The sequence below is a fragment of the Electrona antarctica genome (genome assembly GCF_951216825.1).
Source record: "Electrona antarctica genome assembly, chromosome: 8".
Lineage (NCBI taxonomy): Eukaryota > Metazoa > Chordata > Actinopteri > Myctophiformes > Myctophidae > Electrona > Electrona antarctica.
Window position 1 is genome coordinate 885,716 of NC_136789.1, and position 20,952 is coordinate 906,667.

Consider the following 20,952-nt stretch of genomic DNA (forward strand, 5'->3'; position numbering starts at 1 on the left):
ACACGACGCGTTGTCTGCTTGAATATCTGTTCTGTTCGGCAAACGGCAAGCGACATGTTATTGTAGACGGGTTTTTTTTTCAAACAGATGTTTGTAACTGTTTTATTTTCTGTTTTTGAACAGGGGATGAACGAGAACCCTGTACACATGGAGAATGTCAACGTACCGGGTAGGACTAGATGTACCAAGATAGCTGCTCTTGGAGACCTTTCTAACTTTGCCAACAAGGTGCATAACACCAAGGTAAACCCTGATTCTCATCCTTTACAATTTCACAGACCCCATTTTGATACTTTGTTTTTCCGGAGCCCTACACTGCAAAATCCCTTGTGTTCATTTAAACTGACTGTTATTTGAAACAAAGTGTGTTGTTTAAATGTAATTTGAGGCCATAACTCATATGGTTCCCTTTGCACACTCAGTTCCAGACAGTGCAACATCTCAAGGCCTCGGATAGTGTCTACACAAGACCGCTACAGGTGATCCCTGGTCTACCATTTGTTGCGGACAAGATCTGGGAGAGAATGACTAGGCTGACTGGGCACTGTGGCAGGCACCTGAAACTGATGGCCAGCAAAGTGACAGAACGCACAGCTAGATGGGGAGAGCGCTTCACCTATGTAGACCCACTGCAGCGTGACCGCAGAGCTAACAACACTGCAGAGCGCTTGATGCTGGATAGGAAGGTGTGGAGAGCATCCATCCTGGAGTCCAGAGTAAGTTTTTGATAGTCTGCACTGTAGAATTGTATTTGTATGTTTTTTAAAATGTATATAAATGAATGTCCTATGTTGTCGTGCAAGAGTGCCATGCAAAAGTAGCCAATCTACAAGCTCGGTGAGTCACAATGTGTTGAGCTTGTAGATTTGCTATTTTTGAAGATATTTTAAAGTGAAACCCATTTAGACCTGATGCCGATTCATCTTAACGGTTATTTTTCAGAAGAACATTTTGTATTAATAAAATGTTGCAATATATGCATCTAAAATTACAGATGCTTTCCCAGATTGAAAGGTATGCATATACTAGGTTTTCCAGGTCTGAATGGGTTAAGTTAAGTGTGTGTGGGTTTTATAAATATTGAATCTGAAGTATTAACAAGAGCTTAGTTGTGACTAAATGATTATTCCATTGGATCCAAATTTGGAACACATGTTGTGTTTTGCCATTCGTAACAGTTATGGGCTTACAGGTTTTCACCCTACAGTGACGATATACACTGTAACGGACCCTTATGGAACCAGCCATTTAAACTAAGATGCAAATACCTACAGTTAACTTTAAATAAAAATCACACCCGTGTGAACTGAGTGGTGTAAGGTTTTATATAGCATGATCAGCTGTGGTCTGACGTAATGTCTGACGTAATAAAATAAGGTAAGGTATTATGTAGCCTGATCAGCTCTGATCTGACGTAATGAAATCACACCCGGATGTGATTTCACAACTGGCTTTTTCTGTGCAGAGAAAATGACCATGGTTGCTACGGTCATCCAGTTCACCCGGGTGTGATTTAATTACGTCAGAAATTATTTTGAACATAGCAACCATGCTCATTTTTTTCTGCACACAAAAGCCAGTTGTAGGAGTGGTTTACACCACTCAAAAATAATTGGTTTTGACATATATATATTTTTCTCCTTCTCAGAGGACTGAAGCGGCCAAACCTCCAACCAAAACAACCGTAGAGGACATTGATGCAGGAGACTCGGAGATGCTCCACCTATGTTCAGAATATGTGAAAGACATATATGCATATCTAATGGATCTAGAGGTATGTGAACATTAAATGCCATTGACATTGAAGGGAAAATATACGTTGTATGTAAACCAGTATGAGATGATTCATGATGATGTACGATGATAAGAGTGCCCCTCACTTCACACGTGTGTGATTTTTACTACAGGATTTGATCATGTGACTAGGGCTGTCAGTGTCACAATCATGACATTTTACTTGACAAATGAATTGTCATACAAATAATTGCGATTGTGTTTTTTCAACTGAAAATAAACATTTATTTCCTATTTGGCTTTTAGGCTTTGTAAATTGCACTGTGCAGATTTGACAAATAACTTAAACATGCAAAGAATTTGCTGATCTAAAAGCTTAGAAATTGGTGCAACGCATTGTGAGCTTGTAGACCTATACATACACTATTTTTGAACATGAAAGAGATTATGACGATTATGACTTGGTGTCTGTCTTGCAGCAATGTAATTAAGTGTTTTGTTTGTACAGGTAAAGCAGGCTGTGCGACCGGGGTACTTGGAGGGCTCTAAGATAACGGCAGACATGCGAGCTGTCTTAATCGACTGGCTGATCGAAGCTCATTCCAGTTTCCAGCTGCATCAGGAGACCCTCTATCTCACAGTTGCCATTTTGGATCGTTTTCTGCAAGTAAGGGCAATTTATCTTGCTTGCCTTTGTTTGCCATTTTATCAGCTCTAGTCTTACTTTCTTTTTTTCTTCTTTTTTTTTCTTCCCTTTTTTAATGAGCTATTGTGATGTGTTACAGGTTCAGCCAATTTCACCAAATAAGCTCCAGCTTATTGGTGTCGCTGCAATGCTGCTGGCCTCCAAGTACGAGGAGGGACACATAGACGCCCATGGGATCCAGGAGTTGGCTGACATTACAGACAACACCTTCACAACCTCTCAGATTAGACAAGCGGAGCGGGTGGTGCTACGGCGTCTCAACTTTGACCTGGGGCGCCCGCTGGCCTTGCACTTCCTCAGGAGAGCATCCAAGGCTGCAAACGTGAGTCATTGTCATACAAGGTTGTAGTGACCAGACTTGACTATCTGCACCAAGGCTTTGTCCAGACTGCAGGCAAATTTATTTTCGTTCTCAAATCGCAGATTAAATGTCACAATTTGACAAGCTTGTGCATTGTCTATTTACCATGATTGCCGTGGTTGTGTGAAGTGTCAGTGTTCAGACTGAAACACAAAATTAGAAAACAGATTTCAAGCCACCTAGGAATGTGGTTCAAATCTGATCAATTTGATTTCCATGAGGATTTACGCTGTTGAAACTTTATAAAGCGACTCTGGTTTAGGACAATTATCTGATCTGGGCTGACTGTGTGAACATAGTCTAAATGAAAAACTAAAGCATGATGTATTTTGAGTTGTATTATGCAAGCAGTCTTTTTAATTGTGTTTGTTTGTTCTACTAGGCTTCTGTGGAGAGAGACATGCTGGCCAAGTATCTCATGGAGTTGACACTCCTTGATTACGCCATGGTTCACTACAGGCCCTCTGAGGTCGCTGCTGCTTCCCTCTGCCTCTCTCAGCTGCTGCTGGGTGGCCTGCCATGGGTGAGTTGAATAGAATCAATGTATATGTTGGCTTATTATTACAAATAGATAGCTTGACATTTTGTCTTTTGATTTGAGTAGGTTTTCCATGGCTTGCAGACTACTATTTTGCACTGCACATGATGATCCTAATGATTGTTTTTCATGTGTTGCAGAGTCCTACAGACCAGCATTACACGACATATGATGAGGCTCACCTGAAACCAATAATGCAGCACATTGCCAAGAATGTCGTTGTCAGCGAGGGGAATACAAATTTCCAGGTGAGTTGGCACACAAAGGCACTAGGGTGGTGGCATGTTATTTAGACAGATGCTAGGTTAATTTGTTTACCAGGCATTCTATAGTTTCTATGTACAGATTTTTTACATTATAATGTTCAGACCCATGATCCTATTGAGACATTAGCTCTCTGCATGTGGTGTATGTGTATGTATTTAAATTGGAGTGTAATGTAGTAAGATGGGGATGTTTACATAGATGAATATTGAATACTAAAATGTATATTCTCCACTAGGTTTAGTATAATGTAGTAGCATGTAATGGAGGAGTTAGATAGGTATTAAATACATGAGCCCCTCTACACTAGGGTTAGTGTTAGTATAATGTATGTTTGTGTATAATATAATGGAGCAAGTGTTTAAATACATTAATTCTAATGCTTTTTTCCCCCTCTCCACTAGGCCGTCAAGATGAAGTGGTACTCGGAGAGCAAGCTGGATGTCACTCGCCTTTCTGAGTCATCTACTGTGAAGAGCCTAGCTGCTCCCCTGCTTGGCCATCCCTGACGTTGAATCAGACATGCTGCCTTTCATTGAAATGTTTTAGTATATATATATATTTTTTTTGTTTTTGAGGGGGGCTAGCCCTAACCTGACTCCGCCAGATGGGGCAGCAGAGAGTTCACTGGGTTCCCCCCTCCTGCTCCTATGCCCAGCTTTGCGAACACAAACACCTATGATGTGATTGGCAGATCACCCCATAGCGATAATTTGATTAGCTGAGCAAAGTACATATTGAGGATAAAAAGTGAAGACGCTAAAAGTGATTGGCCGGAATGACATTTGTGATAATTTGATTGGCTGAGCACAGAATGTGATTATAAGATCCCCCTCACTCACACAAGTGTGATTTATTTGTATTTTTTTTTATGGGGTGATGAGTGAGAGCCTACTCAAAGAGTTGTTGTAAAAATGTGTCTGATCGTTCAAAGTTGTCAGCATTGTGCAGCTGAAATGTAATCCAATCATTCTCACTTTAAGTGAAAACTTTACTTCAAAGTACTTTTTGTCAACAAAATCAGTTTACTTGTTGATCCTGACAATCTTACAGACCAAGCAATAGTATTAGCCTTTATATCAGAACTGTATATACTGCTACTGCTAGTGTTCTTTGCACTTATAATGGATATTGAATCCCTCCTTGTGGAAGCACACGACAGCCACTCCAGCAGTTCTTTTCTCTTTTATGTTTTTAAATCACTAATTCTACTAATTCTGTTTGTCTCTGTACATATTTGTTTGTTGTGAAAATGACAATGTAACATCATTTATGTTGATGTTATGTGTACCATCAAATATGTATATATGTATATAGCAAAGGTCTCATGTACATTTTGTAAATACCTATGGATTGTGTAAATATGAATTTTGTAAATATCCATTAATATAATAAATTGATCATTTTGAACCATGAGAATTGTGGGTCTGACTCTTGAATTTGAGGTATAATTTTTCATTTGTCTAAGAAATTAATTGAATAGACAAGTGGTTTCTATTTGTGTGACAGACATCATTATTGCAATATACTGTTCTAGTACCACTACCATTTTTATTAAGTATATTGTGCACACCCATTCCCAATGCAGAGGCACATTCTATACCCCAGACAAAAGGGGCCATACTGAGCTTAGATCATCTATTTTTGCCATAGCCTAAATACAGGTATGCCTTGAGATTTGGACTTGTCTGTTGGTGTTGTGCACAAAAGGTTTGAAAAGCTCTTGAATAGACTGCAGTATGGAACCAAATGTGTGGTATACTATACTGTCTTCTACTTTATACCACATGCACTCATACTGTACATTACAGTGGTTTTCAACACCAGGGGTCCAATAAATTAACCCTTACCAGAGTCTATGAATAAAAGTGTAGATTTGGGTACCACCAGAGATGACAAATTGTATCAAATGGGGGTCGGTCCGTGGCCTAATGCATATCAAACTGGAGGTCCTTTAAATAAAAAAGGTTGAAAATCAGTGGTATAGTGGTGGTTAAACTCCCAGTTCGTTTTATAACTTGTATTAGATTAGAAGACTCAACTTCGTACGTCCCTTCAATAGTGGTGGTTATTTCTATATGCTGTAGTCTTTGTTGACTTGTATATAAATGTACTGTAGGCCTATATATAGTTAGTTATTGTACTGTATACTTCCTAACATAGTGTTCACATGGTATTCATTGAATGTTGGTAATGGTAGTAATCCTTTGATATATTGTAGTGTAAAATAAAATAAATGTTTTAAATTCAAATTCAAATAGTGTCTTCTGTTTTTTACACCACTACAAAGAATAGAAAGTCTTGAGACAAGTGCATTGTGTTGGTGTTCAGGAGCTAAAAAGGGGCAGGGCTCTGTGCCCCTTTAGAATTTCCAAAGCACCTCTTACTACTACTACTACTACTACTACTATTATATACTACTATACTATTCAAATTTAATGTTACTACATTCTGCTACAATGTTGATTGTTGAAGAACCAAAACCACAATTTACTTGAATATGAGATACAACAAAACAAAACGAAAATCTTTAATATACATCCTCATTATTTACATATAGCTTCCATTTACAGGTCACCATTGAAAAATGAATAATCATACCATAAAATATATTCTGTGGGGCTACCTCCAGGAATATCGACCCACTGAATGTTTGGTTAGTTTGGGTCTTCTCCTGGGCCCTACTTTGAAAACCACTGACTGTGCTCACTGCTACTACCATAGAGTTATAACAAGGCTACTAGTACACAGTACACACAGTAGATGAGACAGTACAATGTGTAGACGCAGCCAGAGTCTTAGATACATGGCTCTGGACACAGGCTCACAGCTATCGAAGACAGACCTTTACTGCCATCGCGTGGTTGCTAAATAGTCACAGGCCCGGCTGTTTTCATTTTGCGACATTTTACAACAAGTGGGGACATGGGTTGCCAGTTTGTACTTTCCCATCTACCGTTTACCAGATTTATTTGTATTCGATTCAGTCAGCCCAATTTCACGGTGTTTGGTTTGTGGTTAATATGTCAGTTTAAACATTCATTTACATTTGACAAGAAAATCACGATGGGCCCAATCGGCTACGGCACGTTTCCGTCTTTCTCTCTCGCCTTAGCAGAACTGGCAACCTCACATCAGGACGGTGAAGGAGAGCCGTAAAGCATCCTGTTTTGGCTTGTGAGGAAGGGAGGTCATTAGAAAGTGAGGAACACGGAGCGGTTCTGGGGGAGACACAGTGCCGCCTCAAGCTTAATGCCGGTCTAAACTCCTACATAATTTAAGAGATTCGTCTAAAAGAGCCCGCCACCGCCACGAGATGCTCCGTTTAATCCTGCGGCTCAGACCGACCCGCGGCGGCCCCTCATGCTCCCGTGTCCTCTCCACCTCTACGGGGCCTGGGCTTGTCGGCTCCCGCTCCTACTCCGGTCCTCCGAGGAGGTTCCACGGTGGTTCCACATCCAGGGGCGTTGTGTGCAATGTCCTCAGCCCCTACAGTATGCCTCTGCTGCGGTGTGATCACCCTGCCAGCCGCGGCCTCAGCCAGCGCTTCTACAGCCTCCCACCTCACCAGAAGGTAGCCTACATGCACAGACTACACAGTCTAGTCACAGGGATAGTTGGTGGATCAGACAGGGGTGAACTGAGTCTGACAGTGTACAAATGGACATTTGGTTCCATTTTGTTCAGTGTCAGAGTTACAAGTGGATAAACTGAGAGGATAATCCGAGGTTTTTAGTTTTACTGTATACCATAGTAATACTATTACTAGTGCATGACCTCCTTAATGACAGGTAATGTATTGAGAGATGTACAGTATGTACCGCTGTGGTGTATCAGAATCAGGTTGGTTCTCTCTGCTTAGGGAACCCTTCATCTGCTTTGTGTACATGTAATGACATTCATATCGTCACTGTCACTACATATCCTGATTAGCAAGTGATATGACACTGACACTCACGGCTTATCATGGTTGGTATAGGCTTAACAGGTAAATAATAATTTCTTAGGATTTATCTGACTGACAGCACTTTGGAGTGAATGAATGTTATCTGACCTTGAACATGACAGCTGTAGCTTGTATAGGTGAATTTTAGTGGTTGTGGACATGCTGAGCCTGCATGTTGTAGAAGGGGGCTTGGCATTGTGTAATGAAATGGCACCACATGTAGGCTAGTGCAAAGTTGTCGTTTTGAAACAAAGTTCCATTATATGAAGTCTCGTCAGTCAAGAAAATGCGTGCCGTGTCATGATCGATGGGTACTACTGCCGTTCTTTAATATAATAAGGGGGAAAGACTTGCAGTGATGGAATGTAGCCAAATGGCAGGGTGATAGCCGGAGGGATGAACTCTGTCACTGTGTGTCTGTCACTGTGTGTCTGAATACTTCTATAATTATATATATATATTTTGGGCCGGTTTGGAAGACCGTCCCCCACTTTATCCTGACTTCTTTAATGTTAGCAAATAATGAAAACATTTCAGATTTAAATGTACTTGAAACCAAGGTCCTGTTTTGGTATTTTACCTAAGCTGCTGTATTTGTATGATCCTGCTATTTGGAGTGGGTGCACTAAACGAAATTTAGTTGTATTCTGAATGCAGGTGACAATAAACCTCATATCTAAAAAATTTTTGTTCTTTTTGACTGACAGGTGGAGCTTCCTGCTCTATCTCCCACCATGCAGACAGGAACCATCGCTCGCTGGGAGAAGAAGGAGGGTGAGAAAATCGGCGAGGGAGAACTGATAGCAGAGGTAAAAAGCTGTTTGTGTGTTTCTGTCTACTGTACTGTGAGAGTATCCTTTATCTGTATCTAAATGGTTTGAAGTGTAGACTAGAGACAGTCTGGTTGCTACGTGGTACACAATTAAATTAAACTTTCAATAGAAAGATCTTTATTCTCATGAGAAAACATACGTTTTCATTGCCAAAGCAAAAGGGGAACAATTCGATCAAGAGAAAATGTATGTACAATTGAAAGTCAGAATCTCCAATAAATCCAAGAATAAATGTACCAAGATCTCTCAATGCAGATAGTGCAGGACTACACACAACGATTAGTAGTCTTTAGGGTGGTTGTGTTCTATTTGATATCCTTCTCCTATCACAGCAGCTCACGAATCTTGATGCTGTGTTTGCAAATGTTTTGTACACAAGCATAGCATTATGCAATTTATCATATGCTATCAGTGAAGTGTGTGTGAACACTACAAGCCAAAATAGTGTGTAGAAATGTGCAGTGTATGGGTATGCATTCGTACATAATTGCTGTGTGTGTGCAGGTGGAGACAGACAAGGCCACAGTAGGCTTTGAGATGATGGAGGAGTGTTATCTGGCCAAAATCTTGGTTCCAGAGGGCACCAGGGACGTCACCATAGGATCAGTGATCTGCATTACTGTTGACAGGTGAGTGTCCATTCATTGCAGATGGCCTCAATTGTTTCCGTTTTGAAAGCTAGTATTTTTTATTTATTAAATATATTTACTAAAAGATTATTTATCACTTCTGATTAAACTTGTCATCCGATCATACGAGGATGCCAAGGTGCCCAAGCACTGCGCTGCTGCTGCTCACTGCTCTTTGGGATTGGACATACTTTCCCCAAGGGGACAATAAAGTTCAATTCAATTATTATTATTAACTGTTAAGTCTGCACGCTCCAAAATCTTGCATTGTGATTTGATAAGCCAGACCACAAGCCGAACTGGCCTGGTTTACATTAAGTTCATATCTCAGTGAGGTGTGGACAGCTATGTGGGCACAATCCAGGCAATTTATTACACATAAGCCTCATCATCGTGCCTGTACTCGTACTGTTGTCAATCCTGATCAAAGTGTATGGGCCCTGCCACCATTACAAAATAGTAAAAATATAAAGAAAATATGGCTCTATTGGCGAATGCCATTGTCCTGATGTACATATTGTGTGGGAACTTTACATCTGGTCTGAATAGTCAGGTTGCGTTACAAGTATAAGTGTTTACACAGCTGAGTTCTGCTCAGATAATGGAAGTCGTGTTCAAAGGACAAGCCTAACCATGACTTAACATGCTTTAAAAAAAAAAAAACAGTCCTGACCTCGTAGCAGCCTTTAAGGATGTCACGTTGGAATCACTAAAAGCCGATGGTGCGGAGCCTTCATCGGCAGCCTCCGCCGCTCCTCCTCCTCCTGCGGCCAGTGCTGCTCCTGCTGCGGCCCCAGGCAGCTCCTACCCCTCACACCTGAAGGTAGGGGTGCCTCCCTGTCAACCCAGCACAGCAGTAGATATAATGAACCTTATATTTGGCATATCTATTGTTTTTGATTATGTGTCTAATCACATTATCACAACAATAGAAGAGCATCTATGAATAAACATCTAGTTTGTACTTATGAGGAAGAAGGAGGTTGGTGTCATTGGGTTATGATGATGGCGGGCCCCATCTCATATACATATACACACACACACACACACACACACACACACACACACACACACACACACACACACAGTGACTTCATCAGGATTGAGAAAGTGTGTGTGTGTGTTACAGATCAATCTGCCTGCCCTGTCTCCCACCATGACGATGGGTACAGTGCAACGCTGGGAGAAGAAGGTTGGGGAGAAGTTGAGCGAGGGAGATCTGCTGGCTGAGATTGAGACGGACAAGGCAACCATTGGTAAACAGACAAGTGTTCACTAATGATCCTGTAATCACTGAGTATCTCAAAGTGATTAATAATCTAATCTAGTGGCCTGAAAGTGGTGAAAAATATGCCTCAGCAAGGATCGGCATGTTTTCATGTGTTTGTAAACAGGTTTTGAGGTGCAGGAGGAAGGATACTTGGCAAAGATCATGGTAGAGGAGGGTACCCGAGACGTTCCCCTGCACACTCCGCTGTGCATTATTGTAGAGAGGGAGAGCGACATCGCAGCATTTAAAGACTATGTGGAGACCGGAGGAGTGGCTGACGTCAGCCCCACACCAGCCCCAGCACCGGTGAGATACTCGCTCACTTGCTCGTACTCTTCTCTGACAAAATCACAAAATACAGCAGTCAGTCTTGTCTTCTTGAGATTGATAGCTTGTCCCAACCAAATTAATCCACGGAGTGAGGTCTCTTGACAAGTGTTTGTCTAGTATAAGAGCTCCTGACACATAATGTGTTTGTTGTAGGCTGCACCAGCTCCGCCTGTAGCAACGCCGCCAACCCCTGCTCCAGCTGTAGGAGCCCCAGCCCCGGCAGCTCCCAAGAAAGGGCGTGTGTTTGCCAGCCCCCTTGCCAAGAAACTGGCTGCCGAGAAAGGCATTGACCTGGCTCAGGTTAGCGGTGAGTATACACCAAACACTGGAGTTCAACTTCCACCACGGATGTTTGTTTTGTTTGTTGTTTTATTGAGAAATCCCCGTTAATCGATGGTGAAGTGATGAACATTTTTGAGTGGTGCAACCACTCCAAGGAACAGCAATGTCCATGTTAACCTATGTGACTATGTGACTGTGTTAACCTATGTGTGTGACTATGAGTAGCAGTAGGGGCAAAAGTGGCGCTGTTGTGCCAGAAACGGAGAGAGAGATATAGTGCTGCACTGCTAATGAGAGAGAGAGAGAGAGAGAGAGAGAGAGAGAGAGGGAGAGGGAGAGGGGAGGGGCAGGGGGAGAGGGGAGTTGCACCACTCAGTTCACACAGGTGTGATTTTTGTTTCTTGGTATATATCTTTTTGTTTTCTGAGCTGGCATGGTGTCAAACAATACCCAGTGCCTTTTAACACTTACACCCTTTATGCTTTGTTGACCGAGTCCTCCAGGGCTCTATAATAGCTGTGCTCCTTCTTTCCACTCTACAGTCTGCACAAAATCTTGTGATGCGCTGTGAGCTTGTAGATCTTCTATTTGTGGCAAATGTTCACCCCAAAATAGGGATGCTAGTTCAAGTGGTTAGTTTAATTTAGCTTTTTTGTTTTTATTTTCTCCTGCGATCTTAATATAAAACATTAAACTTAAACATTTGTGTGACAATAGATTGCATTTTCAATGTTGTCAATTGTCAAAGAACCTTTTGAGAAAAAAGTATTTGGGAAAAGGTGATATAGAAAGAGTAGGGAAGGGATTAGGGAATAGTAAACCGGTTCCCATTTAGAACCCCTGGCCTACCCTATTGTCGATGGAAATCCATTTAGTTTTTGACATGTGCTCTCCAAGTCATTAAAAAACCTATCTAGCAGATTTTTGAGCAGACATAAGCTATTAGTGATTTGCCAAAACTGCTCTGAGGCTGCAGTCTCCCCTTCATCATTACATCTCTAATTCACATGAATGTGGCTCTAGGAGAGAATCAGTTTTGGATGACCAAGCAGCAAGACATAGTAGGCAGGCTTTAATGCCAATGAAACCATACATGAGCTGATTTCTTACTCTCTTATGAACTTTCATAGTACATCAGCCCCATGGTGTTGTAACCAAGCGATGTGCTCACAATACTGCCTGTGATTTCTTCACAGGCAGTATTGTGAGCACATCGCTCAGAATACTGCCTGAATATCCCTGCTGTCCGGTAGAAACCAGCCAAATGTCCAATGTCCAAATTATTCACTTTTCAGGAAATGGGAGAAAAAAAAGTTTAGTTAGTTTTTGGAACACAATACTGCCTCATCAAAGTTGGTATGGTGACTTTATATGTTGTCAGATACTCAAATGTGTCCTTTCCTTATATTATCATCACTTTACTACAGCTCAAGAGGAGTTAGGACGTGGTTTTGTCCTTCTAATCAATGATAGAAAAAACAGCTCCTATCTCCAAAGTTTGACCGACAGTGTCCCAACTCCAATGGAGTTGGGACGTTTAGTTAGAAGCGCACATAGACATGAATGGTGTTCAATATCACTGATTTATTGAAATAAATAAAGTAAAAAAATGTAGATTTCTGCCCTACAGCGACGATATGCTCCGTATTAACTGTTACGCCCCTCTGTGCAGGGCAGAGAGTCCTGTTCCTTTGTTGTGCTAATTTATTAAAGTCATTCTGATCTCTTTGATTTGTAGCCACTGGTCCTGATGGGCGAGTGACCAGGAAAGACATTGAGAGTTTTGTCCCACCCAAGGCTGCCCCTGTAAGTACTGTCTTCTGTGTGCATGTCCGTATATGTTTGCATTCAGTTGTCAAGCAATGTAAAGCCAACTATTAAAATAATAACAAGAACATGGAGTTTAATAACGATGTGGCCTTCCTCTCAAGGCTTGAATTATCGATAGTAGGTGTGTAATGTTACTCATTCGTATTGAACCTTATAGTTCAGGGAGAATATGAACTGCCCGGTACGCTGTGTTTTTTTAATCGACTAGTTCCAATGCGCTCTGCACTCAACCAGTGAATGTACCAGTCATGGCAGCAGTGCACTGCGTACAGGTTTGTCAGTCAATAAATGCTCCTACTGTGGTTTGAGACTCCTTCATTATTACTTACAACTATTACAAACTTGCAAATCACCTGCTTCATATCCATGGGCTCTGTCTGTATCTGGTTATAACACCAACATACCTTGGACTGACTTAAGGTGAACCAGCAGATTTGACTTGGTGACAATTTCAGCCGCTCCTCCTAAATAGATATTCTAAAACGGTTAGTCCCGATCCTTGATTCTGATCGTCTGGTTTCCCTTTAGTAGACATACTAAAGAGACTAGAGGCTAAGACCCCTTAGATCAGTTTATATCAATCACAGGTGCGTTATTTGTGTCTACAGTGATCCAGCATATCTCTAGCTAGATGTGGGAAGGGGAGTGCTTGTTTTCCTTACAAGCCCCGGCCGTGCAGGGCTTGTCATAGACATGATCAGAGTATAAATGTACTATGTGCTAACAAACGTGCACTTTGTGATCGTTTATGAGACTTTGTATGTTTGTTATTGTGGACAGGTGGGAGCCGTTCCACCTGCAGCTCCAGCTGCAGCTCCAGCTGCCCCTCCTCCTACACCTGCTGCACCCATCATCAGCCCCGCTGGCACCTTCACGGACATCCCCATCAGCAACATCCGCAGGGTGAGAACACGCACGCACGCGCATACATGTGGTGGTAGGAGATGTGTCTTTGCCCTTTCTCTCCATATTATCATTCTTATGATTACTACTACTACTTGGGACAACGCATGTCGGTAACGATGTAAATCGGGAATGATTCAAGTTCAGAATGTATGCCCCACCAGCACTCGTGCCCGTTATTTTTAGATTTGTTTAGGGGTGTGCCGCTAGCCCCTCCACAGTCCAGCTTTGAGGGTTTGTGTAAACACAAACATTGTCCTAACACAAATATTGAATGCCATTCACAATGAATGGCCAGTTTTGAGTGTTTGTGTAAATACAAACATTGAATGGCCAGCTTTGAGTTTGTGTAAACACAAACATTGTGTAAACAAACATTGAAGACGAAGGTGAGAACGCAAATTGTGATTGGCCGGAATGAGATGATGTATGATGATGTGTGATGATAAGAGCGCCCCTCACTTCACAAAGGTGTAATTTTGTTTGCGTGGCGCTAGCCCCTCCTATATACAGCTTTTGTCCCCACACGTCTCAATATTTGCCATTTACAATGAAATGAGAAAATTGGGTCAAATGTCTGCCAAATATGACATAAATGTTGTCCCCACATGTCTCAAATTCTAAATATTTGCCATTTACAATGAAATTAGAAATTAGGTCAAATGTCCACCAAATATGACCTTAATTTGTGACAACACAAACATTAAATGCCATTGACAATGAAGGGAAAATCTACGTCATATGTAGATGCGCAAATCGGCTAACTGTGTGTGTGTTTCTGTCGCTGTGCAACAGTGCCATCCAGTGGCGAGGTGTTGCAGCTGTCCGTGCTCAGACATACATAAATACAGAGACAGGCATACACACATAGCTGCGTAATGGAGCGGATGTGATTGTTTTTCAAAGTACATATACATACCCTTGGGTATTCAGTGCATTACCCATGGGCACTGGTCTACTCAGTAACGATGCAAGTTGGGAATTCATGTCTCTAGTCAGTACATGTTGTCAGAGTATCCGTTGTACCCATTCTCAGAGTAACCAGTGTGGTACCCACTACCATACGACCAAATACGGGGATTCCTGATGTCGTTTTGATGAAGTACATGAGCATACACAAACAAAGTTCCATTATTGTTATATATGCGCAGCTGCACACACGTGATGCAAGGCTTGGCCAATCCGTGAAGCCAATGGTTTGGGAACTTTGGTTTGGCCGAACAGGGACATCTGTTGTCTACAACCCCCCCACCCCAATCACACAGAGATTCGGTGCGTCCTCCACAGACCTGCGGACACGTTATCCGTGGTTTTTAGTTCTTAGAAACCGTTGATCCCAGTCGGCATGTCACACCCCCTCATCTGGGACATACACGCACGCTTGACGTCGTGCGTTCAGATGATGCCCAAGTTATGTCCGGAACAATCATACACACAGGTTTTGTGAATGATGTCGTCTCTCCTCCAGGTTATTGCTCAGAGATTGATGCAGTCGAAACAGACCATCCCACACTACTACCTGTCTGTAGACGTCAACATGGACCAAGTCATGGAACTTAGGAAGGAACTAAACAATGTGAGTTTGTGTGCTTGAGAACACGAGGGCATCCAAGGTCTCAAGTAGTGCCCAGTTGAAAGAAATCTGAGTCTGAATTAAATGTAAAAGCATTATTGATCCCGCACGGCAAATTTGGTTGTTTTCACCACATTTGTACTATAGGTACAAGCAGCAGTAGCAAGTATGCTACACTAGTATACACCTAATCAACGTCAGATCAACATCAAATTTATTGTCACATCACAGGTGTGAAAAAAGGTAAATGTCTTTGCATTTGTTGTTTTCAACAAAAGGGAGAAAATAATAGAGATAGACAGAACATAAGGAAAACAGGTCAGATGTGTCAAATATTAACTGGAAAAAAGCAAAACAAATGGGATTGTCATGTGGTGGTTCAAAAAGCAGAAATCAATGTTTTGACATGCTTCTTACGACATGCAGCCAGCCACGCCAGTGGGAGGTTAGTGTGTTAAAAATGGGTTTGGATTGAAACTAAAGCCAACAAATCAAATTACATCAAGAAATGTGTAATGAAGTTATAGCATTATAGTAAGAGAATTGTGTACTTAAAGAAAAGAAGAAAAAACGATCTGTTTGATCTGTCTTGTCTCCTCTGCAGGAGGTCAAAGCCCAGAACATCAAGCTGAGTGTGAATGATTTTATCATCAAAGCCAGTGCACTGTCCTGCCTCAAGGTCCCTGAAGCCAACTCATCCTGGCTGGATACAGTCATACGCCAGTCAGTACACACAGGCAAAACAACACAGTCGCACACGTGATGTCACACCACATACTTCATAGTACCAATAGTACCATACCCAAACATACCCTCATAATACTTTGGATAGACATATACACTTTACATGGGTAGATGCAGTAGGGAAAGCGTGGCTGTATGAAATAGGAATTTGATATGTATAATATTGACATGTACAGACTAGCCGTAGTAGTCATGTGATGTAGGCAATGGCTATGCTACAATTTACAATTTAGGCATTTAGCAGATGCTCTTAATCCAGAGCGACTTGGAGTAAGCAAGAACAAAAACATGGTAATACATCAAATACATAAAATGTCATCATGAATCATACATGAGCTAAGAACCTAACAGTGGGATATCTATATAATGAAACTATGCGTATACACTACAGAGTGCCATGTCTACATAAAATGCTATCTAAGTTACATAAGTTGAGCCTATGCATACGCCTGTAAGGTCGTCGAGGCTAGGACAAGTGTTACGGCAAGTGCTACGGGCTAATATGGAGTCTGAAGAGGTGGGTTTTCAGACTACGGCGGACGATTGGGAGTGAGTCTGCAGTTCTGATTGCAATGGGAATTGGGAATCTGATTCATGCTATGAAGAGCTGTTATGTTTAACCTAGTTTTAATTGTATTGGCACATCATAAAAGCTAAATAATTTGACATAAACAGTAATATAATAGTACAGTTTACAGTTTAAATCTGAGTTCTGACTGGGGGTGTCCAGGTGGTTCAGTGTCCAGTGGCAGTTGGGGCAAACGCTCTCGCCAGAACATTATTTACTGTTCTCTGCCTATCGGGTCGCAACTTGAACGGCCCTGAGTCGGCTAAGTGAACTTTGCAACGTTCGACACGGCAACTCGTTCACTTTAGCTCGCTCGGTGGTGTCTCACGTGGCTCAAATTAGCTTGAGACGGCGTCTAGTCCATAGAGTTATACATAAGGTCTAGTCTGCAGTTGTTGTAGGTGAGAGGCACTTCCATGTTCGCCACAGAAGCGGGGTGTGGTTATAAGCACAACCCATGTAGGATTTACAGTGTCGTGTCTTGGGTTCGATTGCTCCACTGAACACCCCCAACAACTGTAGGGGCAATTACAGGAACTGTACACACACAAATATCTCCTCGGATACCTTTTGTGTAAGTACATACATTTGTCTGGGTCTGCAGGAACCACGTGGTGGATGTGAGTGTAGCAGTGAGCACGGCCAATGGTCTGATTACACCCATAGTGTTCAACGCTCACACCAAAGGACTGGTTGCCATCTGCTCTGATGTGGCCTCACTCGCAGCCAAGGCCAGAGAGGGGAAACTGCAGCCACACGAGTTCCAGGTATGAGTCATGCAGCTCCTGAAAAAGTCTTAAAATGTCTTAAATAATATTTTTTGTCCTTAAATGTTGTTGTTGACCACCCATAATACTATGTTGACCTGCGCTTTAAAGCTGAGTTTTTAATGATCTTGTACCTCTGTATAATGACAATAAATTCTGTTTCAGTCTAAGTTAAATGTATGCTACAGTATATAGCACTCTTTTACAACAAACCCAAGAGCACAGTATGTAAACCCCAGTAGTGCCCCCTAGGTTGTGCTGCTCCTTGGCCTCCATCTCAGCTATTCTACTAGAAAGACTACTAAGGAGAATTTACCACCTGCTTTGTGTGTGTGTGTGTGTGTGTGTGTGTGTGTGTGTGTGTGTGTGTGTGTGTGTGTGTGTGTGTGTGTGTGTGTGTGTGTGTGCGTGTGCGTGTGCTTGTGCTTCTTGAGCTCCCAAATTGTATTAATAAACACACACGTGTCTGCTTTGCATGGCTCTGCTCACTCAAGGACACCTACAACATTAATATGTATTTGGCTGCAAAAATATTTTGTCTCAGCTTGTAGATTGTACACACACTACATGTGTGCACAGAACAGCTGATGGCCTAGTATGAGAGTTTTACACATGCAAACACACAAAAGTAGACAACTCGTGACAAATGAATTAATTCAAATGACCATAAAACAACAGTAACAACACACTCTACCAGCCTTTACTAGCACGGTAGCACCATAATTCTGTGTTGAAAATGTACTGGTTCCGACGTGTCAATTTGTGACTTTGACACACACACACGCCTATGTGCCTACAGACTAGGCTACAGATTACTTAACAGGTCACACATGGACCATTGTATGTGCACGAGTTGCGTCGTGTGGCTTGGTAAAAGGTGCCAATATCTATTGCTGTCGGTTGTTTTTCTCACCTCCGTGTCTTTCAGCAGCCCAGCCTAGCCTGGGCAAGAGCTCCATTGACTGGGCTGCCCAACAGTAGGCTACTGCTGCTATGTTATCACAACATAAAGTTATATCATGATTTCGACCTAAATGGCGTTATAACAAGGATAGGATGATAAAAAAAGATTAGCCTGATGACCGTCTTGAATTGATCATAGGCTATGTCTGTATCAGAAATTACGTTATAACTTTAGTTAAACTTTCAGAGTAACGCATTTCTTTAGCTTACATCTTGTGCTTAAATGTTGATATTATAATCCCATGGTGTTTCAATAGCGCGAGGTGACAGCTCATAGTGATACACACAACCAAGCCCGCCCCTCCCTTTGCCCGCCCTGTTCGTATCATCGGCACCGCTGGCTATCTTTCACTTTATTAAGTTTCATCAAACACGCATGTGATGTGGTGCGTCGCGTCGCACACGGAAGGAAGACAGTTGACTGGCATAGTTGACTGGCATAGCAGCTATATTATTATTATCACAACATAAAGTTATATCATGATTTCGACCTAAATGGCGTTATATATATATATATATAAACAAGGATAGGATGATAAAAACAATTATTAGCCGGTATTCACAGCTCTCTTCTTCTCTGCATGACTAGACTATTCATGCCGTTCAGACGATGGGTTTTTGCTTGCTCTCCCATTGTCTTACAGGTAGTCAGGTAGTGTCTGGTAGCCTAGAGACGAGGCAGCCAATCACAGCTAGGTTGAGGCTAGGTCGTCAAAGCAAAAACATCGACGTTATTCCAGTCTGCTGAGTGCTGAAGCAGCTGGTAATAATTAAAAAATATCACTTTTCTTGTTCTTTCTTTTTTAAGGGCGGTACGTTCACAATTTCAAACTTGGGGATGTTTGGCATCAAGAACTTCTCGGCGATCATCAACCCCCCCCAGGCTTGTATCCTCGCTATCGGAGGTTCAGAGAAGCGACTGATTCCCGCTGACAATGAGAAAGGGTAGGTCCGGGTTATCATTACCCATGCTACCACAAATCAACAAGTAGATGTCAGATCTCCCAAATCAAATGTTTCTTTGGCTTTTTGTATTATTATTATTATTATTATTATTATTATTATTATAGTAGTTTACATAGTATTGTACAGTATTTTGGGTACATACATTCAGTGCTTTGAGTTCAAGTTTATCCGTCACATGCAATAGTTATCAATAGTTAATGGTACTGCTCTCGACATTGCAGACTATAAATCCAATACAAAAAGGGAAATGAAAGTAAGGAAAACAAACAAAAGAAAGTAGATACAAATTATGTCCGTCTGTGAATGGAAATGTGAATTTCTGAAAATTGTGAATGTGGCAATGATGATGGCATAGTGAAAATGGATAATAATAATAAAGATATGTAGAATAGACTAATGTACATATTAAAATGTATGTGCTGATAATAAGTTAATGTATATATTTGTCGCTGTTTATTTATTTTTGGCAGGTTTGACGTTGCTAGCATCATGTCCGTCACTCTGAGCTGTGACCACCGGGTGGTTGACGGGGCAGTCGGCGCCCAGTGGCTCGCAGAGTTCCGCAAGTTCCTAGAGAAACCAGTCACCATGCTGCTCTGATGGGACAGTACTGTCAAATAATATATATATATATATATATTGTGATAGGCCGGGACCTCTCTTGATCCACATGTGATAGGCTGACTGGCCTATTACAAAGACACTCCCACTCTCCCTAAAAGGGAAATGGCAGCACTCTAACCTCCACCATGTCCAATTGTCCACACACAGCACATCTCTACATGCCTGCTCGGTGTTGCTCTACAATTTCTTTCTCTCTCCCTTATTCATAATGTATTTATTAAGGCCCCATGTTTCACACAGTGAGATGAGAATGGGGTGGCCATTACCCCAGGCAGAGGCTGGCCATAATGGCAGGAAAACATTGTTCATGTTTTTATTTGTTTTTGTTTGTTTGAAGGTCCAAGCAGTGGGCAAACTGTACTGTATTCAGAAGTATGTTCATTGTGCATCTGTGTTGTTTGTGTGTGTGTGTGTGTGTGTGTGTGTGTGTGCGCATCATACAAACACAGTGTACCACAGTTTATGTACGAGTTTCGTATGAATGCGATAAAAGCTACAGGAAAAGCTATTCTTTTGGTTTGCTTTTCAGTAGCTGAAGGTTTTGCGTGCACTGGTCACTGGTGTACTGTAAGCCCAGAATTCAAGACGCACACATACTTTACCAAATGTCACTCCCCAGTCATGGTTCATATGTTCTCTCTTCCGTGGGTAGATGCGTCTATGTTGGACGATGCAATGCTATGTCATAGTAGGACCTGTAGCTGCCTAAGACAATATAATGGCTAAATTGTTTCAAGCAGCTATAGCAAATGTGCTATTGGCTAAAGAAAAGACAAGAAGAGTAAAAATAAGAATTGTATTTAATATATTTATCCAGGCCTTTAGTGTATAATAGCACTCTCTTTAGGGAAGCACTTAAGAGTTTCTGCCTATCATCTCTGCTATGGCAATGTGTATTTTCAGAACTTTAGAACATTTTTACTTTTTAACCATAAACTGGGACACACAGAGAGGTGGTGCTGGATGTATCATTGTCATTTGATGAATAAAAGTAAACCTGGTGATGGACTGTATAGGATTATTTGGATTTTTTATTAAACATTAATTTCTCTTTTAGAAAAATGCCTTGCATGCATAATTTCATTGCATTCACCTGCTCCCTGATTAGACGGCATATGAAT

At 41.6% G+C, this 20,952-nt stretch overlaps 2 protein-coding genes across 2 annotated transcripts; both read left to right on the forward strand.

Moving 5' to 3' along the window:
- Positions 1-87: 87 nt before the first annotated feature.
- LOC306927674 (G2/mitotic-specific cyclin-B2-like) lies at positions 88-4,817 on the forward strand (the record flags this gene model as incomplete). The annotated part of the gene is made up of 8 exons (XM_079507489.1): positions 88-243; positions 423-716; positions 1,649-1,774; positions 2,243-2,401; positions 2,520-2,762; positions 3,184-3,324; positions 3,480-3,587; positions 4,008-4,817. 8 exons carry the CDS (start codon positions 88-90, stop codon positions 4,110-4,112), a joined length of 1,332 nt encoding a protein of 443 aa, XP_079363615.1. The 3' UTR covers positions 4,113-4,817.
- Positions 4,818-6,744: 1,927 nt separating this feature from the next.
- On the forward strand, positions 6,745-20,844 carry dlat (dihydrolipoamide S-acetyltransferase (E2 component of pyruvate dehydrogenase complex)). The gene is made up of 14 exons (XM_079508423.1): positions 6,745-7,177; positions 8,257-8,358; positions 8,887-9,011; positions 9,678-9,834; positions 10,141-10,267; positions 10,406-10,587; positions 10,765-10,918; positions 12,632-12,699; positions 13,504-13,626; positions 15,095-15,202; positions 15,804-15,922; positions 17,116-17,278; positions 19,050-19,186; positions 19,678-20,844. Exons 1-14 carry the CDS (start codon positions 6,920-6,922, stop codon positions 19,805-19,807), a joined length of 1,953 nt encoding a protein of 650 aa, XP_079364549.1. The 5' UTR covers positions 6,745-6,919; the 3' UTR covers positions 19,808-20,844.
- The last annotated feature ends 108 nt before the right edge of the window (positions 20,845-20,952 follow it).